The 25,230-nt window shown below is 46.1% G+C and overlaps 1 protein-coding gene across 3 annotated transcripts in view; it reads right to left on the bottom strand.

The window, feature by feature from the left end:
• Positions 1-25,230, bottom strand: part of Dnmbp (dynamin binding protein) — a 98,995-nt gene that overhangs the window by 33,385 nt on the left and 40,380 nt on the right. For 2 of the 3 annotated variants that reach the window (XM_057777200.1, XM_057777201.1), the window contains one exon: positions 22,917-24,896. In XM_057777200.1, the coding sequence (XP_057633183.1) occupies positions 22,917-24,896 (1,980 nt within the window). Of the gene's footprint in view, positions 1-9,181; positions 10,122-22,916; positions 24,897-25,230 lie in introns of those variants that run through there. The other variant, XM_057777202.1, reaches the window with a different exon arrangement.

Below are 25,230 nucleotides of genomic sequence, written 5' to 3'. Positions count from 1 at the left end.
AATATAGTTCTTGAGGTCCTAGCTAGAGCAATAAGACACCTAAGGGAGATCAAGGGGATACAAACTGGAAAAGAAGAAGTCAAACACTCACTGTTTGCTGATGATATGATAGTTTACATAAACGATCCCAAAAATTCTAACAAGAAACTTCTACAACTCATAAACACTTTCAGTAATGTAGCAGGATACAAGATTAACTCAAAAAAAAATCAGTAGCCCTCCTGTACACGGATGATAAAAAGGCTGGGGAAGAAATCAGAGAATCAACACCTCTCACAATAGCCACAAATAGCATAAAATATCTCAGAGTAACTCTAACCAAACAAGTGGATGACTTGTAGGACAAGAACTTTAAATCTTTGAAGAAAGAAATTGAAGAAGACACCAGAAAGTGGAAAGAAAGATCTCCCATACTCTTGGGTAGGCAAAATTAGCATAGTAAAAATGGCAATCTTACCAAAGGCAATCTACAGATTCAATGCAATGCCCATCAAAATCCCAGCAAAATTCTTCAAAGACCTCAAAAGAATGGTATTCAACTTCATATGGAAAAGTAAAAAACCCAGAATAGCCAAAACAATCCTGTACAATAAAAGAATTTCTGGAGGCATCACAATCCCTGACTTCAAACTCTACTACAGAAGAGCTACAGTACTGAAAACAGCCTGGTATTGGCATAAGAACAGACAGGAGAATCAATGGAACCGAATAGAAGATCCGGATATCAATCCACACATCTTCAAACACCTGATTTTTGACAAAGAAGCAAAAAATATCAAATGAAAAAAAGAAAGCATATTTAACAAGTGGTGGTGGCATAAATGGATATCAACATGTAGAAGAATGAAAATAGACTCATATCTATCACCATGCACAAAACTCAAGTCCAAATGGATCAAAGACCTCAACATAAAGCCAGCCACCATTTAAAAGAGAAAGTGGGAAGTACACTTGAACGCATTGGCACAGGGAACCACTTCCTAAATAGAACCCCAGCAGCACAGACACTGAGAGAAACAATTAATAAATGGGACCTCCTGAAACTGAAAAGCTTCTGTAAAGCAAAGGACACTGTCAACAAGACAAAATAACAGCCTACAGAATGGGAAAAGATCTTCACTAACCCCCACATCAGACAGAGGTCTTATCTCCAAAATATACAAAGAACTCAAGAAATTGGTCATCAAAAAAACACATAATCCAATAAAAAAAAATGGAGTACAGACCTAAACAGAGAACTCTCAACAGAGGAATCTAAAATGGCTGAAAGACACTTAAGGAAATTCTCAACATCCTTAGTCATTAGAGAAATGCAAATCAAAACAACTCTGAGATTCTATCTTATACCTGTAAGAATGGCCAAGATCAAAAACACTGATGACAACTTATGCTGGAGAGGTTGTGGGGAAAAGGGAACACTTCTGCATTGCTGGTGGGAATGCAAGCTGGTACAACCCCTTTAGATGTCAGTGTGGCAATTTCTCAGAAAATTAGGAAACAACCTTCCTCAAGACCCAGTAATATCACTTTTGGGTATATATCCAAAGGATGCTCAATCATGCCACAAGTATATGTGCTCAACTATGTTCATAGCAGCTTTGTTTGTCATAGCCAGAACCTGGAAACAACCTAAATGCTGCTCAACCGAAGAATGGATAAGGAAAATATGGTACATTTACACAATGGAGTACTATACAGCAGAAAAAAATAATGGCATCTTGAATTTTACAGGAAAATAGATGGAGCTAGAAAACATCATTGAGTGAGGTAACCCAGACACAGAAAGACAATTATCACATGTACTCACTCATAGGTGGTTTTTAAACCTAAAGCAAAGAAAACCAGCCTACAAACCACAATCCCAGAGAACATAGACAACAATGAGGACACTAAGAGAGACTTACATAGATCTAATCTACATGGGAAGTAGAAAGTAGAAAAAGACAAGATCTCCTGAGTAAATTGGGAACATGGGGGCCTTGGGGGAGGATTGAAGTGGGGAGGGGAAAGGCAGGGAGGGGAGCAGAAAAAAATGTAGAGCTCAATAAAAATCAATAAAAAAAAAAGATAATACAGATCAGTTCCAGCCTCCAAAGAAATTAATTCAGACTCCAAAAAAAAAAAAAAAAAAAAAAAAACAAACAAACAAAGAAACAAAAACACACAGTGTGGGTGCTGGGAACCAAACTGGAGTCCTTTGTGCTCTTAACCATTGAGCCATCCCACCAGCTCCCAGGAAAAGATACCTTAAATGCACATATATGGAAAATGTTGAAAGTGTAGAAATTGCTGACTTTTTGATGTATGTGTAACATTGATATCTACACACACACACACAAGTATACAGTAATGTGGGAAAAGGGTATTTTCTGTACCATGAGAGTATTCATCTTTTAATGACATTGTAAGTCTATCTCAAACTCTTCCCTTAACAGCCTGAGGTCTCTTTCTTGACCTAATAATCTCTTCAAACTGATGACAAAGCAGGCAATAAAACACTGCTGAAATGACACCTTGTAAGAGTGAAAGACAGCAGGGAAGCCATGGCAGCCACCAAGGTGGCTTCCTTAACTTCTGTGTAGACGCAGTTATAGATGTAGTGAGTCTGCTTAAGCCCCCAGAGGAAGCGGATGGTCTCCGAATCCGCTCAGCCGCGCCCCCGCCGGGAGGAATCATAAATCCTGGTTTTCCCTATTCCCATACCACTGGCCCCCGCCCACCCACCCAGCCCCCATTCTTTCCCTCCAGCACCCACTTCACTTCTGTTTGGAGGCAGTGTGTTCTTTCTTCTTCAGACTCTCACGCTGGGCTCATTGCTTTCTTCAGGGACCATGGGAAACGTTTTAGATCGCTGAACTTCAGTGCCGAATCCATTTCATCTCAGGACACTAAATCCCAACAGCATCAGGATAAACTTCCCCACGACCTTTACCCAGGAATTGCCTGCTTTGGCCTTTATTTGGGAGGAATTCCTGCTGGGCTAGATTCTTAGAACTAGTTAGAAGCCACTCCCCTCTCCCCACTTTGTTCTTCTCCAGGCCCCTTCTCCAGGTTCCTAACCAGAATCCAAGGCCTAATCCTTAAGTCTGCAATTCATTACTCCAAAGAATGCAGGGGAAACTGAGACACCATTTCTGATTTTGCACCAGATACACACAAATCCTGGCAAAGGGAGTCATCGGGGGCTTCAGACCGAGTTGTCGCTTTTTAGTCTTGAGGTAGAAGTGAAATAATAAGGCAAACATAGACAATTAGTTTGCAATATATTATTACTGCTTAATAAGAGGATTTTGAGGTGGTGGAGAGATGGCTCCATCGAGAGAGGGCAGACACTGCTCTTCAGAGAACTCAAATTCAGTTCCCAGCACTCACTTCTGGTGGGTCACAGCCCCTTGAGATTCTAACTCCAAGGGATCAGACACACTCTTTTGACCGACTGTGCTCATGAGCACAAACCCACACACACATGCATATAAAAGAGACAGACAAGCCTGGCAGTGGTGGTACACTCCCTTAATCCCAGCACTTGGCAGGCAGATCCCAGTGGTTCCAGGCCAGCCTAGTCTACAGAGTGAGTTCCAGGAGACAGCCAGGGCTACACAGAGAAATCCTGTTTTGAAACACACACACAATCTTTTTTTAAAGAGAATCTTGTGTCAGTCAATAAAACTTTTTCTTTCATTAATTTTGCTTTTGCTTGCTCTTTGTTTTGTTTGACCAAATCTCATGTAGCCCGGGCTGGTCTTGAGTTTACTAAATTGCTGAGACTGGCTTTGAACCCCTTATCCTCTTGCTGTCACCTCCCAAGTGCTGGATTACAGGCCTGTAGTGCTATGCCCAGCTAAACAAAACCTCTCATGAAATGTCTTGCTAGGTGCCCACACTGGCCTGGAACTCGTAGCGTTCTTTCTGCTCTCGGCTCAGAAGACTGAGATTACCGGCATGCACCACTGTTAGCAAGCTTCGCTGGGGTCACCCTGGCTACTGGTTATTTTCTGTACTACTTGGTGAGCCCATACTTCCTTCAGTTTATATTAAGTGACTTACTTTCTATTCTTTCCACTTGTTCTCTTAAGTACATATCTTGTGAAATAGTCTACCCCATGGTGGGGCTATCCAGGCAGAGGGAGCTGAGAGCCGCTAGCATGTCACATCTGCAATCAGGAAACAGAGAAGATGTTTATACTACAGCATGGTCTTGGGACTATGGGAGCAAGGGATGGAAAGGCATGGCTCAAAAGTGACGTGTGTAAGAGCTCAGGGCTCAGAGGGCACAGGCATTTGTGGCACAAGCCTGACACCTGAGTCTGGTCCCCAGGCTCTATAAAGAGATGGCAGGAGAGAACCAAAAAGCTGTTCTCTGATCTTCGCATGTCACCCCAACAATAAATTAAAAATTTATAAAGATTATTAACCTTTAAAAAGAAGTGATATATTTGAGTGTTGAGTTGACAAGGGGTGGGGCTGTGATGGTTATTAGGGTTAATCATCAGCTTGACGGCATATACCATGCTAGGAGACCAGGCCTCTGGGCATCTTAATTATAGCCATTGCTGTGGGGAGACCATTCCCTGAGCTGGGAATTCTACAGTAGGGTATGGAGAAAGTGAGCTGAGTGCTAGAATGCCCTCCTCTTCTGAACGAGGACACAACGCAATGCCATGTGACCGTCTACTGCTAATGCTCCAGATGCCTTGACTTCCCTGTGCCGACAGCTCCGTACCTTGAACTGTGATCTAAAATAACCTTCCCTTCCTGAATTGGTTTTCTCAGCTTATTTTATTCCAGGAAGAGGAAAAGAAGCTCAACACTCCCTGTAAGAAACACTATGCCACAGCCGTTCAGTGCCTCCCTGCCTACTGCTAAAGATGGATCTCTCCAGCGACATCCTTTCTGGCCCTTCTGTTGTGTGACATGGGTTCTGCCCCTCTGTTTGAAGCCCACTCTGACTTCCTAGTGCTTCTCTCTCTTCTAAGTTTGCTTATGCAGAAAGGATCCAGGTCTTCTGGCTTCTACTCTGGTAATGTATCAAAAGTACTGGTCTGGGCAGTAAGACCACAATCCCCTCCTGGTCTAGGCGTGTCTAATTGCCTTGGATGTTTGTCAGTTTTTCTGTGTGCTCTCCTCACTCAAAAATTAAGTAGTTTGAATTTAAGCACTTTTTAAACTTTTCAAAACTGTTGTCCAGCCAGGCGGTGGTGGCGCACGCTTTTAATCCCAGCACTCGGGAGGCAGAGGCAGGCAGATCTCTGTGAGTTTGAGACCAGCCTGGTCTACAAGAGCTAGTTCCAGGACAGGCTCCAAAACCACAGAGAAACCCTGTCTCGAAAAAAACCCAAAAAAACAAAAAAGCAAAAAAAAAAAAAACTGTTGTCCACATTTTATTCAGTATGTGTATATATACATTTATAAAATGTGCTTATATATGTGTATATATATGTATATTCACAAACGCATAAAATATCATAAAACATGGTTTTTGAGTGTACTAGATTTTTCTTTTTTCTTTATTTTGGTTTTTGAGACAGGGTTTCTCTGTGTAGCCCTGACAATACTGGAACTCACTCTGTAGACCAGGCTGGCCTTAAACTCAGAGATTCACCTGCCTCTGCCTCCTGAGTGCTGGGATTAAAGTCATGTACCACCATTGCCTGGCTGATACACTTTTAAAATTTACCATTAAATTAACTTTTATTTTAACCAGATGTAGTATTTCACAGCTGTAACCACACATTCGGGGTTGAGGGGAGGGAGGCTAAGGCAGGAAGTGTGCTTGGAATTCAGTGTGAGTCTGGACCATACATTGAATTCTAGGGCCATCCCAGCTTGAGAGTCTGAGAGAGTCAATCTCAAAACAACAATAAAGAAGCTTGAGGCTAGCCTGGTCTACAGAGTGAGTTCCAGGACAGCTAGAACTGTTATACAAAGAAACCCAAAACCAAAGCAAAGAAAAAGAATTCTTCATCTTAGCCGGGCGGTGGTGGCGCACGCCTTTAATCCCAGCACTTGGGAGGCAGAGGCAGGCGGATCTCTGTGAGTTCGAGACCAGCCTGGTCTACAAGAGCTAGTTCCAGGACAGGCTCCAAAACCACAGAGAAACCCTGTCTCGAAAAACCAAAAAAAAAAAAAAAAAAAAAAAAAAAAGAATTCTTCATCTCCAGCTCCTAATCCCCACTTTCATTCAGCATAAGCAACAGGGGATTCCTGTCATAACCACTTACATTCTTAGCAAGTGTAGAACCTTAATGATGCTGACCTGGTGGCTTCTGTCATGCTGAGCTTCCTACTGATAACTAATTAACAACTGCAGACATGGTATTAAAACGATAATTATATGTAGACATTACGAAACAATCAAAAGCAGCAGAAACTGAAGAGGACATGACTCAAAACAAGACAATGCAATTAGGCCACATTTGTATTTACCCATTTTCCCCGAGGCCATTTCTAGCCTCTTGACAAGTAAGGAAATAAAGTAGAAGAGAGTCAACAAGTAGCCAGCAAGTAGTCAGCCTAGACTGAGAAGGCAGAGTTCAAGTTGCGGGCCAGGAAAGGGTTAGATATAAGGGAGGAAGTCCTGCAGGGGAGCCCCCGAGGAGAAGAGCACATCTATGGAGAAATCATCTCAGGTCCTTCAACAGACTACACATTTCAGACGCCAAGGAAGTCACAAGCAGACAGCAAGTGGAGGTAAAGAAGCCTGAGACAGTCAGCAACTGAGGCGGCTGGAAAACACCTAAATCAGAGCCCACTGAGGAGGCTCGCTCACTCACTCCGCACCTCCAGTTCACAGAAACCTGACACTTCAGGAGGGAAGGGCCTCCTAGGTCTGTGGACCACACCCTAGGGCCAATGTCCAAAACTATTAACAGACTTGTCCCAACCGCCCCAAGACAGAGTACTTGGAGAAGGATCTGGTAAGATCAGTGAAAGGAGGGAGAAAAGAAAGCTGGGGAAAGGCTTGGCTTCTGGCTTGGGGAGAGGCTGGCTGCAGCCACAAGCTACTGTTTCTTGGATGGATGGATGGATGGATGGATGGATGGATGGATGGATGGATGGATGGATGGGACAGATGGATGTAACAGGGGAAAGGGAGAAAAAGAAGGGATGTTCCCCCATTAAAGTTGAAGTGTTTACAAATGTCCAAAAGGAACAGTAACTATAAGTCTGTGCCGCAGAGAACCTTGGAGTTGACAGTCTAGTGGGGCAATTTGTAAAGAGAAAGGGAGTTGGGTAGAGAAAACACACACACAAATGGTAGTGTACAAGCACTTACTTATATATTTATTCCAAACACATGAGTAATATCTTTTTAAAAACATTTTTTAAATGTGTGTGTGTGCTTTTCTTGCATGTGTATGTGTGGACCATGTACGTGCCTGGTGTCCACAAAGGCCAGAAGTGGGTGTCAGATCTCTGGATATAGAGTTACAGAAGGCTGTGAGTCACCATATGAGTGCTGGGGACTAAACCTCAGCCCTCTGCAGGGGCAACAAAGAGCCCTAACTAAGCATTGCGCCAGCTCTATGGGTAAAATCTTGACTTAGCCAATAGGGAATCTAAAGCTCAGAGAGGTTAAATAATTGGCCTAAAAGGACACAGTTGGTAGATACTGGAGCTGAGATTTGAACCCAAGGCACACCCACTCGAACACTTGCTTTCTTCCACAGTTCATGCTGTTGCTAGGTAACTCGCAGTAAAGGCCATGACTGGTACTCAGAGACAGCAACCAGCACAGCAGGAAGCTTGGAGATTTCTGGTGGGAATGAGATTTTACGACTGTCAAAGGGGGCGTCAGGATCATAAGAACGAATACCCACAGCCCCCTGAGGAACCCCATGGTCTGGATCAAGTACAGAGAGCTGTGAAAACACAAATGATAAGGTGGACCAGAGCTGGTTTCAGAGAGATCACAGGGCACATTACAACACACCAAACAGAATAAACACCTTGATGACAGTTAGGAGGCTTCCAACAATAAGGAACCGCAGGTAGGAAGCAAAGTTCACCCAGGAAGAGATGTGGGGGAGGGAAGAGAAGCCATATCCAAACCCACACAAAGATCACAGTCAGACTTCTCTGAGCCCAAAGGAATTGTAGTGTCACCTGATCCATTTCAGAGAGAAAAATGAATCCCTAGGAAGACAAGAGGAAAGATTAGTTGCTAAATTCCTCAGTCTCCCAGCTGAAGCCAGGGTTGATCTTGTTTTCATCTCCGTGAGTACAGGTACATGGAGCCAGCTTTGTCCAAACAGTAGTTTGGAAATTTTGAGTTACATCAGGTCCATGCTAGATAGGATAAAACATTGACATGTTATAATGGGAGTTTATCTCTTTGGTCTTTGATGGCTACAAACCTAAGCAGGCAGCCATTCTGTGGGAGCCCTAAGGGAGGAAGATCCCTCCTGGAGGAAGGGTGTGCGGAGTGGGAGTCTTCCAGATCATTCGTTCTCTTCAGTTCCAACCCTTATCCTCTAGTCATAACCTGGACCCCACCCCCATGACTGGACAGAACAGGCTGTTTCACCTGAGAAGAACACAAAATATAAACAAGACCTTCAGAACACTGAGGACAGAAAGAGTCCCTGTGAGCGGACTCCTGACATTCCCACTCTGAGGGAAGGCTGCGTGTGTGTGTGTGTGTGTGTGTGTGTGTGTGTGTGTGAGAGAGAGAGAGAGAGAGAGAGAGAGAGAGAGAGAGAGAGAAATGGTTTACACCTAACAGAACAGGTGCAAAGCGCTGGAACAGCCCTGGACTCCGGGAGCTTTAGGGCTCCCTGTGCGGTTAGATGAGAACTAACCTACGGCGAAACTGAACTCTTCCACTAAAGTCTAAAGAAGTTTCGGGACCGAGAGAAGTATGTCACAATACCACTTGTCCTGTCCCCACAAGGACAAAAACATTAGTGTAAAGATGGAAAGAGTGAAGGACAGCTTCTGTGAGGGGACTGTCTTGTTTTGTTTGAGGGCCACAGCACATCACCTGTGTCACTATTTGTACCTTTGCTCAGCAAAATACCCCAAGAGAACATGTCTCCAAACCAAGTGTCACCTGCAAACACACTTGATAAGAACTCAGAGGGTCAGGTTCCAAACATACAGCACATCTCATGATACTGCCATCCTCATCACCCATTTTCAGGCCACTTTTTAACTGCTAGAGGTCTGGCTGGGTTCCTACCTTGGGAGCTCTTCCGTCTCTGCAGGAACTCTGAGCGTCTCAGAGTGCTGGGAGCCGTGCGGCGCAAGTGGCTGTTCCTTCTCCAGGTGTCTGAACCAGTCAACCTTCTCGCCTCCTCTAAGTGCCAGGTGCTTTCTAACGCAGGGCCCCCAGGAATCCCAAAGTGAGGTTCTCCTTGCTCTCCCCCAGGCTGCTGCACACCGTCAGAGACGGCTCCTCGGCCACCAGGTGCCCTCATGCCCAGTCTGTCACTGTCGTGATACGGCAAATCCTCCCCTGGGTGCAGAGAATCGACTTGTCTGTAATCATGAGGCTCAGGGTTTGGAGAGAAAGTATCAGCGCTTTTATTTTCTGTATTAAAATTAGCTAGATCCCTGGGATAAGTCTTTTTTCTGGGGTAGGTCGTGCTGCTTTGGCAAACCTTCCCGTTGTCTTCACAGTATCTAACAGATTCTTCACCTTTGCTGATCCCATTCCAGTCTGGAGGCTCCACAGACGCCCCGTTGGGATAAGGCCCAGGAACGTGACGTGAAGAGCGGTGATCTCCACAGTCTAAGCTAATTCCTTTACAATTCCCCAGGCCCCAGTACCAGTTGTGAGGTTGATGCAAGTTCCTCAGAGAGTCACCCAAGTCCCTGTAGCCGTTCCTGTGCTTGGCTTTTTGCGTGTCCTCAGGATTACACTCTACACAGCCATTCACCGTCCGGCATTCTCCAGCTTCCAGGATCCCAGGCGGGCTTCCCAGAAGCAAATGCTCCTCTGTCCCAGGCCTGATGTGTACATGGTCTACGTCTTCTCTATTCTTGTAACCAGCATAGTCCTCTGGGAAGAGACCATCCCTTCCTCTTCCATTTGTTTCCCCAGAGTCCATATAGTTCGGTTCACTCTGCTCAAAATCCCAGTACCCACAGTCTCTTTTTCTGTAGGGCCGATTCCGCGCCCTGGCCTGGCAGGTAGAGTCCAAGTCATTTTCTGCAGGGAGCCTGGCTGGCTCAGCAAGGCTCCTTTTCCGTTGGCTCCTGCAGTCTTCATGCTCCCAGCTGGAGCCCCAAGGCCCTCTCTGCTCTGCTCCTCTTCCCTCCCCAATCTCAGGAGCAGCACTCATGTTCACTGAGAACACAGGTTTCACTTCTCTGTGCCATGGGCCTGGGCTGGGCTAACCGGCGACAGGTGTGGTGTAGCCTAAGGCTGTATCTGTCCTCCTTAAAATGTCTCCCAGAGCTCCGGAGTCTTCCTGTTGCTCTGGCCGGAGTGCGGGAAGATGTGGAGTCATTTCAACTTCAGGATCCAATCGGTGAGCTACTCTATCTTCTCCTCAGAGGCCAGGAGATAATGAGTAACTAGAATCCCTGTGATTGGTGTTGGCAGCCTTGGTGGTGTTTCCCTGAGCTGGTCAGACTGGCTGGGCTGCTTTGTGCGCTGAAGGTACAGGCATTCGGATGCCCTCAAGGTCTTTAGGAAACAGCAAGAGCACCCTTTCAAAGGCCAGGCTAGGGTCTCCAGTCAGCCTGCAGCCTCCCTTTAGGACGCCGCTGTGGGATGAAGACAAATACCAGCACGAGCAGCAGCCGGGTTTCCTAAGCAGGAACCTCTGAAGCTCTTCTCCCTGCCCTGAGTGCTTTGCCCCTGTGAGATCAGTAACCAGGCAGAGCACACTCACCCCCGCCAGCCTCTCACCACCTCCCTGCCCCTGCCACTCAAGCTCCGGCCGCCTGCACACCAGCCATCCTGCTGAAGGAAGACTAGGTATTCCTGTACTCTCTCTGTGGGGATAACCATGGTGTGAAAGGTCTTTTCTAGAGAACAGTCATGTTCTCTCTTCTCAGAAAACATCAGACCCATCCATTTGCTAAAATTATTTCTGTTCAGTTCCTACACCATATTTAAGAACTAGAGAATGTGGCTTGAAATCATAAAGGCTGGTGAGAAAGTACCTGTGGGAATTCCACAAGCTTCAGATAGAGAGGCAGACAGACAGACAGATAGATCCACCGATCGATCTTGTACATGGGCACTGAGGAAGAGGAGATAAACAAAGGGACGCTCACACGGGACACCCCAAAAGCCATGCACTGTAAAGTAAAAGGCACGTGGCAAGGGCTACATCACAACCACAACCGGCAATGGCGCCAGAGTCAAGCGCTGGGAGAGGATCCACACGAACCTCAATCGGGTCATCCTTCCAGCCGCCTGCTCAGCCGTTAGATGCCCAGGAATAATCACTAACTTTTCTCTGAGCCCAGAGTAATATGCCCTGTCCATAATTCAGAGTTTAATCCTACAACTTACAAACTATATCCTCTCCAGGCCTCAACTGGCCCGCCTATAAGGTGGGCAGGTGGCTTTCCTGCCCTAACAATCCTTGGTTCTATTTTTTACTCACAACTTCTTAGATGGGCTCTTGGAAACAATGTTTCTTTCTTTAATGGTTGTGGTTTATTTTTAAGCATGCTATCATTGAGCTGTATGTCTAACGCTGTATTCACCTTTGCTTTAGTTGTTTCTGTTTGACACTGGTCTCTGCGGGACCCTGGCTGGCCTTGAACTCACAGAGAAGCCTAACTCCACCTCCTGGAATTAAAGGTGTGCACCATCACCCCTGCCTCCTCTCTGTAGCTTTTTTTCTTTTGAGAAAGGGTCCCTAAGTGGCTTAGACTGCTCTTGAACTCACTCTGTAGCCCAGGCAGACTTTGATTTGTGAGCCACCTTCCTCACCCTCTTTCAGGCCTGGGCCACCATGCTTGGATTTTGTCCACTTTGGGGAACCTCTTTAACTTGTCAAAATTTCTGATATGCCCTGAGATTCAGTCCATGTAACCTGTTCTCATGAATCCTTCAGTCAGCAGCAGCCACAGTGATGGTCCCAACCATTCTGGTGTGTGTATGCGTGCGCACACACACACGCACACACACACACACGCACACAGTGTTTGCTGACCTATGATTGGTGCTAAAAGTCGAGAAGAATGTCCTGCTTAATCTTCATTATCCTTCAAAGCAAGAAGGCAACTATTCTTTTTACTACAGATAAAGAAATAATCCAGTTGAGTGTGGTGAGAAATGCATTTAATTCCAGCACTTGGCAGGAAGACTGGACGTCCAAGGTCATCCTGGCTAAATACCAAGTTCAAAGTCAGTACGGGCTCCCAGAGACTCTGAATATTAGAACAACATCTAGGATCACATAGACTGCTACCTGAACCCTGCTCTGCTTGACTTCACGGCACCAGATAACCTGGACTATTAGAGCCACGTCCTGACATGGAAAGCTGACTGAATAGTAATTTATAAAGACTGTGATTTGCTCACTAAACAAACAGGCAATGATTGGAAGATAGATTTATGCAAAACTATAGCAAAATCCATAGAAAACTGGACAGACAATGAAGCTGTTATTCTTTTCTTTTTGTTTTTGAGACAGGGTCTCACAATGCAGTTCAGGTCAGTCTGAAACCAGTAGAGATCCACCTGCCTCTGCCTCCTGAGTCCTGGGATTAAACTGTGTGCTGTTACTCCTGGCTATTTTCTTTCTTTCTTTTTTCTTAAAGATTTACTTTGTTTTTAAAATTCTGTTCATTCATATGTGTGTGCGTGTGTGTGAGAGAGAGTGTATGTGTATGCGTGCAAGTGTGTACACAAGCACCAGTACCCATGGTTTTGAGCCTCCACGTAGGTGCTAAGTACGGAACCTGTATCCTCTGCCAGAGCAATCCATGTTCTTGCCAGCTAAGACGCCTCTTTAGCTCCGGCTGCTACCTCCTTATGTGTGAAATGAGGAAGTTAACGGTCTCTCTGATTTCAATCTAAAATCTGATGATCTTGCTCATTTCTAAACTGAAAGCCAAGCCTAATTTTCTGTGTTCAGGAAGGCAAATGCCTTTAATCCAAGCGCTTAGGAGTTTGTGACAGCCTGGTCTACACAGCAAATTCCAGAGCAGCCAGGACTGCATAGTGAGATGAGACTCGGTCTTAAGAACAAAACAGAACAACAACAACAACAAGACTAACCATCCTAGTTGAGCACTGTGCTCACAAAGCTGTAACAATCCCAGCAAAGAGTACAGGCTTGGGGAGGGGGGTCTGAAACTAGACACAAGCTAGGTTTAAAAAGTGGGAGGGGCAGTGAGCTAGTTCAACAGGTAAAGAAGGGCATTGCCATCAAACCTGTTACCTGAGTTCAACCCCACGTGCTGACTCCTGAAAGTTGTCCTCTGACCTCCACCCTCATGCCAGGGCACACATACATAAATGTAATTTTAAAATCTCAGAAAACAGGGGGAGGGGGCTGGTGAGCTGGCGCAGACGGTACAGGTACTTGCGACCAAGTCTGACAGCCTGGCTTCGATCTCCCTAACCCATGGGCGGAAGGTGAAAACAACTGCTGCAAGTTGTCCTTGCCCTCTGACCTCTACACACACACACACACACACACTCACACACACACACACACACTCACACACACACAGGGAAAGGGGAGGAAGGGAAGAAAGGAGAGAGGGAGGGAAACTGTTTTGAAAAACAAAGTTCTCTAGCAACTGCCCATGTTTGATAAAGCAGGCATGATAAGAGAAGCTCACCTGGTAAGTCAGCCACAGAAGAGATAAAAAGAAACTAAATTATAGGTATGAAGACACTACTTATAAATGATCAGAGGAAGACACTGTGTGGAGCTAAGAGCCTATTGCGGAGTAAGTGGAGTGAATTGCTGCCTGTGGTCAGGGCTTCCCGTGCCCCGCTCTACCACTGAGTGACCTACCCTCCCAGCCCTGTTAGTCACTTTCTATTTCTGAGATAGGGTCTTGCTAAATTACACAGGCTGGACTTGAACTCACTCTGTAACAGCCTAGGCAAGCCAGGAGCTCGTGATGCCCTCTTCAGCCTCACCAGCAACTGGGATTACATGTGTCACTGAGCCTAGCAATTCCACTTTTTTCTGTTTGTTCATTTAAATTCATGCTACTCTTAACGCCTTAAAGATACTGTTTACAGAAGGCTGTAAAGAACCAGGGCTTTTCCTGTTCTACTGCAACCTCAGAAGCTTCCAGACTGACGGGGAGAATAGCATGCCAGTTTTCTCAAGCAAACCTTAGCTGCTCTTCTGCTCCCCTGTCCATTTTATGAGATAAGGTCTCAATATGTAATCTTGGTTAACCTGGAACTCTATCTAGACTAGGTTAGCCCAGAACTCACAGTTAAAGGTGTGAATTGGATAACTTTCCCCTTTTGAAGCTCTTTCTTTCCTTGGCTTCTTCCCCCACTCCCTCTCCTATGCTGGCTCACACCCTGGGTGTCCCACACTGGAGATCTCTGATGCTAAGTTCTGGATCGGACTCTTCTCTAAGTCCAGTTAGTTAGCACATAGTTAAGATTTAAGAAAGATGGAAGTAAGGGGTGCAGAGACAGCCAGGAAAGTGCTTGCCAAGAGAGCATGAGGATCTGAGTTCCACCCCTCAGAACACACATAAAAGCTAGGTGCTACGGTGTATGTGAGATACTGTCCCAGAAAACAAGGCAGAGAGCTCCTGCACACAGCACCTAAGGTTGACCTTTGCCCTCTATAATGTGCTCCTGCACGCACAGAAATCACTCAACACAAAGAGGCACACACACAGATGGGCATGGTCAGGAATGTGGTTCTTCCTCGTTTAACACAGCTGCCTCTAGGCTAAGGCTGGGAAGAAAACTTGAAAAGCAGATCCCATTATGTGCCTGGAGACCCGATCTGGAAATGAAGGAGCAGAAAGGTACTTAGGGTCAAAGAGAAGTCCCCAATGGAGGAGTCTCAGGACTGGTGAACAGGAGCACAGACACAGAAAGAATTAGGACACAAAAAGACTGGATATATTTGTCCACTTCGTGTGTGTGTGTGTGTGTGTGTGTGTAACACATGCGTGCAGGTGCCTATGGAGGCCAGGAGAGGGGTCCGACCCCTGGAGCTGGAGCTACAGGCATCTGTGAGCTGCCCAGTTAAGTGTTAGGAAACGGGTAAATTTTCAATTATTGCTTTTTCTCACAAATCTCAGAAATTTTGTGGTCCCTCTTTATGTCCAAACACATTGTCATCACTGTGGACACAATAAAACAGTACATAAAGACTGTGTAAAACATGGATCCAGATTTGAACCCCAGTCCTACACCTTACTCACTGTGAGACTCTGGGCAAATCTTGGTTTTCTCATCGGTCAGTCATGGGCAGTTTTAGAGGACTAGGTGATTGTATGAAAGTGCCTTGCACACCGTTTTCAAAGTGCTAAAAGCACAGTTATGATTATTATTACCATTCACTCTTAGTTTCTATGGAAACAGATAGCTAAGCCACTACTGGGAAGGCTTAGCTCTTATTATGTCTCTTCTTTATAACCTATACATTCTCTGCATTCATATTCATTCACAGACAACCCCCCTGCTGTGGAATAATCCTTCCATACACTGAGAGTATGTATTACTCTCATTGGTTAACAAAGAAGCTGACTGGCTTATAGCTGAACAAGATACGGTTAGGTGGGAGAGTCGAACTGAGGGTGATCGAAGAAAGAAGGGTAGAGTCTGAGGAGTCGAGCAGAAGCAGGGAGAAGCAAGATAGACTGCTGTGCTGAGAAAAGTCACATGACAAAGCAGAAATAAGAAATATAGGTTGATTTAAATGTAAGAGTTAACTAATAATAAGCCTGAGCTATTGGCCAAGTATTTATAATTAATATTGAGTCTCCATGTTGGTTATTTTGTAACTGGTAGGTGGGAAAGATAAATCTATCTATACTGCCCTCCCCCCACTAAAGACTGTGGCTTTAAAGGGCATCCCTGTGCTACTGTGACCTAGCAGCAGGCTTTAGACTTGCAATCTTCCTGTCTCAGTCTCCTGTGTAGCTGGGATTACAGGTCTATATACAGTCTCTGTCTGCTCATACCACCCAGTCAAGTCTCCAGCCTTAAATGGACCTTGAACTCCGGGTTTTACCTCACATCATCTAATCAATACTTTTACCTGGGTGTCTCATAAAATCAGCCAAAATTGAGCCCCGATCTTAGTCTCTGTCAACTTGTGTCAAACCTAGATGCATGTGGGAAGAAGGAATCTCAGTTGAGGAGTTACCCCATTGGATTGGCCTGTGGACATGTCTCTGAAGGGATTTTCTTAACTGTTAACTGATTTAAGAGGAACCCGCCCCCCCACAGTGAGCAGTGCCATGCCTGGGCAGGTGAGCCTGGCATGTGTAAAAACAGTAGGTGAGACAGCTAAGGGTGCCAAGTCAGTAAGCAGTGCTCCTCATGGTCTCTGCTTCAGTTCCTCCCTTGACTTCCCTTGAAATGGGAATGACTATGACCTCTAAGCTAAAACAGATCCTTTACTTCCCATGGTGCTTTGAGCCATGGTGTTTGCCACAGCAACAGAAGAGAACCAGGACAACACCCCTCCTCACCATCCTCCTCAGCCTGAAGTTTACCATCTCAATCAATGGCAATTCAGGATCCTTCCAGGATGCTCTCTGCTTTCTTTTCTCCCCTGGCTCCCTTTCCTTCTGAAAAGCTATGTATTAACTTACTTATACAATAAATAAGCTATGTATTAACTTACTTATACAATAAGTAAGCTATGTATTAATTTACTTATACAATAAGTAAGCTATGTATTAACTTACTTATACAATAAGTAAGTAACACTAAGGGCAGAGGTCACCGCTGTCACTTTAGACACCACCTTGAATATCACAGGAACTCAGTGGATGAATAAAGGTTCTCCTGTCTTTTAGGGCCTGTGACATTGAGTAATGGTAAAGCAGCCAGCCGGAGCGAAGGCATGACTGGGGTCTCATGCTAGCTCAAACTTGCTTGCTGTGTCCGGTAAAACCTCCAGATACTCTGAAGTATTTCACTGGATCTATTGCAGTTTCCCACCCAGTGCCTGACCCTGAGCATGCGGAAATACACCTTTGCAAGCCACCCTCCAGACTGCAGAGCTCCGTGACTCAGATCAATCGTAACTAAGTAAACAATTCTAAGCAACGTTAAACCATTAGCCTGAAAAGGGAAAACTAGTTACTGTTTGGAATTAACAGGCTATTCAAGAGTTTAGACTATGGTTGCTATTTTGTAGCAGGATAGAGTACAGCTGAATGAACTGAGATAATTTGTACTGAGCCAACACCCTGAAGCAGATGTCATGTGGGTTAAGGAGACTTGCTTTTTTCCTGTGTGCTGACAAAGTAGAAAAAGGAAAATTATTATTCCCAGACATTCACTCCTTGTGTGTGTATGTGTGTGGGGGGGTGATTCTAGGATGAACAAAGGGCTTCACACAGCCTAAGCACACATTCTTCCACTGAATTAAACCCCAGCTCTACACAAAGCTAAATGATTTTCTTTCTTTCATTCTTTTTGAGGCATGGTCTTACTATGTAGCCCTGACTGTCCTGGAACTCACACTATAGACCAGGCTGGCCTCAAACTCAGAGATCTGTCTGTCTCTGCCTCCCGAGTGCTGGAATCTGTCAGTGTCTCACTATGTCACCCTGGTCGGCCTGGAATCCACAGAGTTCCCACTGCCTCTCAAATGTTGAGAACACATGTGTGCCACCACACTGGCCCAGGTTTGGCTATTTTACCCTATTCTACTAATTGGAGAAAGAATTCTTATACCAGAGACATTTCAAGGAGTTTTCAGAAAGAGAAATTTTCTTCAGAGAAAAAAAATTGCATTTAATATTTTGATTATCTGTCTAGAATATTGCACATTGCATTAGTGTAATTATTATTGTCCCTGATCAATAGTCTCCCACTGGTTAATCTGTTGGTTTTCTTTAGTGAATCTTAGATCCCACCCAATGTTTTGTTTAAAATATTACTTTCCTTAAAAACATATTGTGATCTCATGGGCAAGTCATTATTAAAAATTACTCTGAGAACTGGGTGTGGTAGCACACATGCCTGCTATCCTAGGGCGCAGGAAAGCTAAGGCAGGAAAATCAAAAGTTCAAGGTCAGGGGCTAGGGAGCTGGTAAGAGGGCAGGCTGCATAAACATAAGGACCTGAGTTCGAGTCTCCAACACCTACATTAAATAAACAAATGAACTTAGAACATTCACATGGGCCTGTAATACCAGTATAGCATGTTTGTGTGTATATGTGACTGGGAGTTGGGGGTGGGTGGTGGGTAGCAGAGGCAGGAAAGTTGCTAGGGCTTGCTAGCCAGCTGGCCTAGCCAATCAACTGCTCCAGGGCAGTGAGAAACCTTGACTCAAGGGAATAGAACAGAAAGTGGTAGAGCCCCCAACATCCTCCTTAATCTTGACATGCATGTGTCTGGATACCATATGTGCATGCATACACCACACACACACACACACACACACACACACACACACAGCCTAGATGATATGGTGAGACCCTGTCTCAAAAACTCTGAGTGCCTTTTGTCAACCCCTTCCTTGACGTTATGTTAGAGACTAGAATGACAAGCCAGAAGCCAGGCTCCTTTTGTCGACCCCTTCCCTGACGTTATGTTAGAGACTTGAATGACAAGCCAGAAGCCAGGCTTGCAATGCAGGGAAGCTGACTCACTGCAGTGAGGGCAAACTTGGGGTGCTGGCATGGCTCACACTGAGAGTGACTCTCTGGGTGTACAAGGCTGCAGGACAGAAAGCATGATTAACTAGAGTCGTGTCGGTAGACTCACTAGCATTTCGATCATGCTCATGGGAGCGATACCACGCGTGTGCCTTTCTCACTGATCGTGTGGGCCCACGCCTACTCAATGCCAGCATTTGATGAATGAGGATTGCGTGCACGTGGAGATTCCATGTCAGATTCAGGCATGTGAGCCTCACCTAGAGATGAAAAGGATTGTGACATACCAGAGCCTCTCCCAGGGCAGCACTCAGTAGCTCTGACTGGGGCTTCTAAATGTAACAAGTTCTAAGAAACCCCAAGGTCTGTTGCCCAGGGAGCCAACACACTCAAAAGCACAGTGCTTCCAATATAGTCTTTGACTTGTTGATCTCAACCCATTAGACTGGAAACTTCATGAGGCAAACATCACTTCTAGAATGTTCATCATTTTATACCCTGCTCTCAGCACAGTGTTAAAAATAAAGGGGTTTTCTAGATGACATTGGCTTGACCTGAATCCGTACCAAATGACATGGCCCTTTCCTGACACGAAACAATGCAAAAAACCTTCTGGTGATCTACCTTAACTCCGTATGATAATCTGAAATGAAAACTCCCGGTTCTCAGTCATAGCTGGTTACCTCAGCTATGTAGTTCCTATGATGAAGTCTAAGTTATTTCAGTCCTTTCACAAAAAAAGCTAAAAATTATAAGAAATATATATCGAAAAATCTTTAAAACTATTAAAATTCTGAGATAATAATATAAAATTATAGAAAGCAACTTGGGCAGGAGAAGCACTTAGCAGTTAGAATATATTCTGCTCTTGGAGAAGTCCTGAGTTTTGGTTCCCAGCATCCACTTCAGGGGGCTCACAAGTGCCAGAATTCCTGGCTTCAGGGGGTCTCAGACACATACACATGGTTAAAAATAAAAATAAAATCTAAAAAAAAAGGAAAACTAGAATCATAAATACATAAAAACATTGAATCATAAAAACATTGCGTGATGGTATTTGCTTTGAGCTTTGCAATGGCCTTCTGAAGATAAGGAGTCAGAAATATACACACAATAAATAAACGAATGAAATAAAAAGCCCAAGAGAAATCAAATGAGACATCTAGAAAGTGAGAGAAAAGACTAGAATTCTCCTGTGAGAATAAAGTATAACAATTCAGAGACGTGGGCTTGAAGGAGTCCTCCAAGCTCAAGGTAAAACAAGAGCTGGGAATGCGCCTCCACCAAGGGAGAGACCCTGCGGACACCTGCAACCCCGGATGAGTGGTCAGGACAGAAGGAGGTGGGCAGGACCCAGGCTTTGCTGAGAACAGCTGTTATTACTGTGGCTTTGCTCATGGCCCAGTGTGCTCATTATAGCAATTCACACTTACAGATGAAACACATGCCAGGAAGCTTCTTTACACTCTATGACTATGCCAGCTTTGTAACTGGCAGCTCACACCTGCCTGTCACACTAGCTTCAGGGAATCCGAAGCCTCCTCTGACCTCCAAGAGCACCCACAGCAATGCATACACTCATTCTCTCCCTCACACACACAAGCACACATAAATAGAAATAAATACATCTTAAAAGGAATAGTTCCCTAAAGGTCTTAGCATCTTTGAACCATACATCAACTACCAAACAGTGATGTCACTATATGAAAAGAGAAGCTTCTTTTTTTCAAGACAGGGGTTTCTCTAACAGTCCTGTCTATTCTAGAACTCTCTTTGTGAACCAGGCTGGCCTCCAATTCACAGAGATCCACCTGCCTCTGCTTTTAGAGTGCTGGGACTGAAGACGTGCCCCTACGCCTGGTGAAAAGGAAAGCTTAATAACAATAGGAAGGGTTCCTGAGACTGAGAACTACAGACATGATGACAAAATGACTCTCGGGAGGCAGAAGCAGGCGGATCTCTGAGTTCAAGGCCAGCCTGGCCTACTCACAAGATAGCCAGGGCTACACAGAGAAATCTCCCTTAAAAATCAACAACAATGAAAGAAAGAAAGAAAGAAAGAAAGAAAGAAAGAAAGAAAGAAAGAAAGAAAGAAAGAAAGAAAGAACAAAAGGAAACAAAAGCTAAGAGCTGCTAGGAAATGCTCTCATGACATCATGGTTGAGGGTCTTAGGAGGCAGCAGCCACAGTGGAGAAGCTGCTGTGGTCTGCACAGGGCTGGACATTTCGCTGTGTTAACTGTCTGGCAAGCAGGTGGGCATCTCTACATTGGTAGTCCGCAGGACCCACGAGTCTAGGCTCAAAACATCAGAAGCAAGTCACCAAGGTGACTCTGTGACAGGAACACCTACTGAAAGATGACTAAGCATCTATCATAGACAGACAGGCAGCTCATAGACAGTTTCCGGTTCAGCAAAGGCGACCCAGGGCCCAGTTACATTGAACTTGACCCTTCCTATTGCCTGTCTTGGCTCTGGGCTTACCTTCCTTGGCATATTTTAGATAGAGGTTCGTTACTTTCTCAGTACCATCTACTTTCTGTCTTTCTGAAAATGACTTGATCGCAGGCCTTCCAATGATACTTCTCTACAGGATCTCTAAAAGATTTTGTTTATCTGTGTGGATATTTTGCCTGCATGCATGTATGTGTGCTGCACGCATGCCTAGTAAGTAGCCTTGAAGACCAGAAGATCCCCTGGGATTGGAGTTACAAACTGTTCTGAGCCACACTGTGGGTTGCTGGCACTGAACCCAGGTCCTCCGCAAGAGCAGCAAGTGCTTGTAAACACTGAATCATCTCTCCAGCCTTGAGTGGAATTTTTAAATTCTACTTCCTGCATTCTGTCTTAGAGGTCTAAGGTCAAAAGGGAGGCAGATCTGTGATCTCCACGCTATACCACCATTCTTCTGCTTTTTTCCCCCAAGACAGGGCCTTGTTATGTAGCCAAGGTTAGCTTTGAACTTGTGGCAGTCCTGTGTCAGTCTTGTGAGTGCTCAGATTATAGGCACGCACCACCAAGCTAGCTCTGCTTTATATATTACTTCTTCTGTGAGTCTGATGAATAAGAACTCTCTGGAGAGAGCTGGGAGATGTCTCAAAGAGCTTGCTGCATGAGCACAGGACGCGAGTTCATTCCACAGCACGTACGCATGAACCCAGGTGTGGTAGCACACGCCTACAACCTCAGCACTGGAGAAGTAGAGACAGGTGGGGCTCACTGGCCGGCCAGCCTAGTCTAACTGGCAAACTCTAGGCCAGTGGCTCCCAGCCTGTAGGTTGCAACCCCTGTGGGGTTGCATATCAGATATTTACATTACAATACCTAACAACAGCAAAATTACAATTATGAAGTAACAACAAAAAACATGTTATGGCTGGGATCACCACAGCACAAGGAACTGTATTAAAGGGTCATAGCATTAGGAAGGTTGGGAACCAAACTCTAGGCCAATGAAAGACCCTATCTCAAAAAACAAGGGGACAGCAGTTGAGGAACAGTACCTAAGGTTGACTTCTGACCCATACACACGTACACACATATGCATGCATACCTACACATACCTGTGCATGCCCCATGCACACACACATCTTCGGACACTAGCCACAGAAAATGCATTTTTGAATGCACAAGGTGGGAAGCGAAAAGCTCTATTAGTGAAAACACCAGCTTAGAACCTCAGCTCTCGACAAGTTACTTAACGGCTCGGTCTTAGTTCCTCCCTCTGTGAAGTGGCCATCTGAACGGTCACTATGTGTACTTCCACGAGGGCTGTGAAGACTGTGAACGCATGGTAACAACAAATGCTACAAGTAAGAAAGATGGGATGTCCCTGCTGACATACGGCTCCTGGTCACAAAGATACGAGTTTTAATTTTCTCAGGAGACTTGGCCTGGAAGACATCAGTTTAAAAAGTCTCATTTAGGGACTTCCTATCTGCAATGCAGTGTGAATGCCACAGTGGCAGAGAGGGGTGCTGTGTCAAAAATACGCACGGCTTCTCTATGTGAGCAGTAAGTGAAGTCAGGGGACACAGTGGTCACAGATGCAGAATGAGGAACTGGGTGACGAGACCATAAATCACTGTGTGAACCAGGATGTTTTTGACATAACGAGGTCCTCCCTGAGCCTCGGTTCAGGAACCAGGGTCACACTGTTTCCTGTCACTCACCTCTTAGCTGCTGGAGCTCCAGGCTCAGACTCTGAATGGTGCTCTCATAGAACTTGAGATTCTCTAAAGTCTCTGCCCTCAGAGATTCATCCTGCTTGTCCTCCAACATCAAGGTCAGCTCCTCCTGAGCCCTGGTGTACATGTCCAAGTCGTGCTCCACGTCCTGAATCCTCACCAGCACAGAGGGGCACGGAGAAGTCTGGGCTGGGCTCTGCTCCACGTACTCAGGGCCCTCCTTCTCTGGGGCCTCCCAACTGGCACAGAAGGTGGGCTTGGGGGAGGCTGAGTTCATCCTCTGCTGAGCAGAAGGAGGCAGGGGAGCTGGGCGGGAGGGCCGTACAGCCAAAGTGGGTGCTGGTTTGGAGCTCTGATCAACCAGCAAGTGGGAAGAAGTGGGCGTCGGGGTACAGGGTCTGGGTGGGGGCGGCCTCAGGGCCTTTCTCTTCTCTGGGGGATCCTGTGATGGCGCCGACTTTGAGGAACCTCTGACAATATCCTTCTCAGAGTTAAAGTCCATGATTGAAAAGCGGCGTACAATTTTATCTGACTCTGTGCTGGGCCCGGACAGGCTCTTCTCAAACTCGATCAGCTGCTGGGTCAACTTGGAATCCAGGTCGATGCTGTCCCCCTGTGATGCTGTGGTTACTTCTGTGGCGGGCCCCTTGTCTGGTGGCCCAGGCCTCCTCTCTGGTCTCTCTGGTGCGGAATAGAGGCTGAAGGCATTTTCTGCAGATGGTTGATGCTTCTGAGCAGAGCTGGCTGGAGCCGGAGGGCTTAAGTAGCTAGGTTTGGCTATCCTAGAGGCCATGAGGGAGGAGGCCCTGTGGAGTGGGGGTGCTGGCTTCTGGAGGGACCTACCCTGGGCATACGTTCTTTTGGGAGGCAGGCTGGAGTAGTCCCTAGTCCTGGCTTTTGGAGGGACAAACTCAGAGAATGGGTCTGAGCTCTGGCGGCTCTCTCCTGCTGGAGAAGAAAACTGGCTTTTCTGCATTTGGTGGTGAAAAGGTCCCCGAGGCTGGGAATAAATGCCATTGACTGTCTCTGAGGGGTCAGGTGTGGAAGGGTCTTTAATAAGAGGCCTATCAAGATCCACACCTGGGCAGCTTCCTGAGGCATCGTCACCCTGGCCAGAGTTCTCATTTACAACACCCGCAGGGACCCCATGATCTAGGCGAGCCGGGGTTTGTTCAGACAGACCCCAGTCAGGCCTGTCTGCTCCAGTCTCCTGTGGTTCGAGTCGTGCCTCCTCCACCACTGAGGTCGCCAACCCGTCCACAGGGTTTTCAGAGTTCTTAGGGAGACTGTCTTCCGGGGGCAGAACCACGGTTTCCTCTGTCCTGGTGCCGGGACATAGCTTCACAAAGCGATGGGGGAAGATACCTGTCCTGCCCTTCAAACGTCCTTCCAGCCATCCATCCTCCAAGGTCCCCAGAATCTGGATTTTATCCCCTACCTCAAAATCCAACTCATTGGGCTCCAGGGCTTGGAATCTGTAGAGGGCAAGTCCATAGGTCCCCGATGGGCGGTCATCCTCGTCAGCCCCACTTTCTGTTTCTTCCGTAGAGATGTCCACATCACCATTGGCAAGGCAGCTGTCTCCACCTCCAGAATTTACCGACTCATCCACAGTCCTCAGGGGCCCCAAAAGCTCTACAAAGCCTTCTGGGAAAATGCCTCTCCGCCCCTCCAGCTCTCCCTCAAACCAGCCTGGCTCAGGAACTCCGATAATGGTAATCAGATCTCCTTCCCTAAAGTCCAATTCCTCGTCTAGCTGGGCAGACAGCCCCATGAGGGCCCGCGCTTGTCCCATGGAGTATTCTGGAATCTGAAGCGATGCACTCTGTGAGTGCCACTGTCGGCTCTGAGAGGACAGGCAGAGCTCACGAACACAGGACGATGGGAAGAAGCCCCGGGCACCCCAACAGCTTCGGCCCTGCAGCCATCCTGCAGTTGGAGCGCCATCGAGAACTACCAGGTCTCCTGGGAAAGAAGCAGAAGTCAGAGCCTTGGCCAGAACCCCGGGAAATAACACTATGGCCAACAGACAGGACTGTACTGTGCAGTCCAGGCTTTCACTACAGCGCTCATGCCTCAGCCTGAGCTAGGCTTGCATGTATGCTCATGAAGACGCTCTCCTCCTACCACGTGAGGCCTGAAGACAGAATTAGGAGGTTGGGCTTGGCAGGAAATACCTTCACCTGCTCAGCCACCTCGCTGATCCTATAGAACTTAAAAAGAATTCCAGGGACCTGCTCTTTTGTTGCCGCAAATAACCAGGACTTCGGGTTATCATCACAAAATATAAACCAAAAAG

Source organism: Chionomys nivalis, chromosome 8 (genome assembly GCF_950005125.1).
Source record: "Chionomys nivalis chromosome 8, mChiNiv1.1, whole genome shotgun sequence".
NCBI classification, from domain to species: domain Eukaryota; kingdom Metazoa; phylum Chordata; class Mammalia; order Rodentia; family Cricetidae; genus Chionomys; species Chionomys nivalis.
Note: the sequence above shows the minus strand (reverse complement) of the source record. Positions and strands in the feature narration are given on the sequence as shown.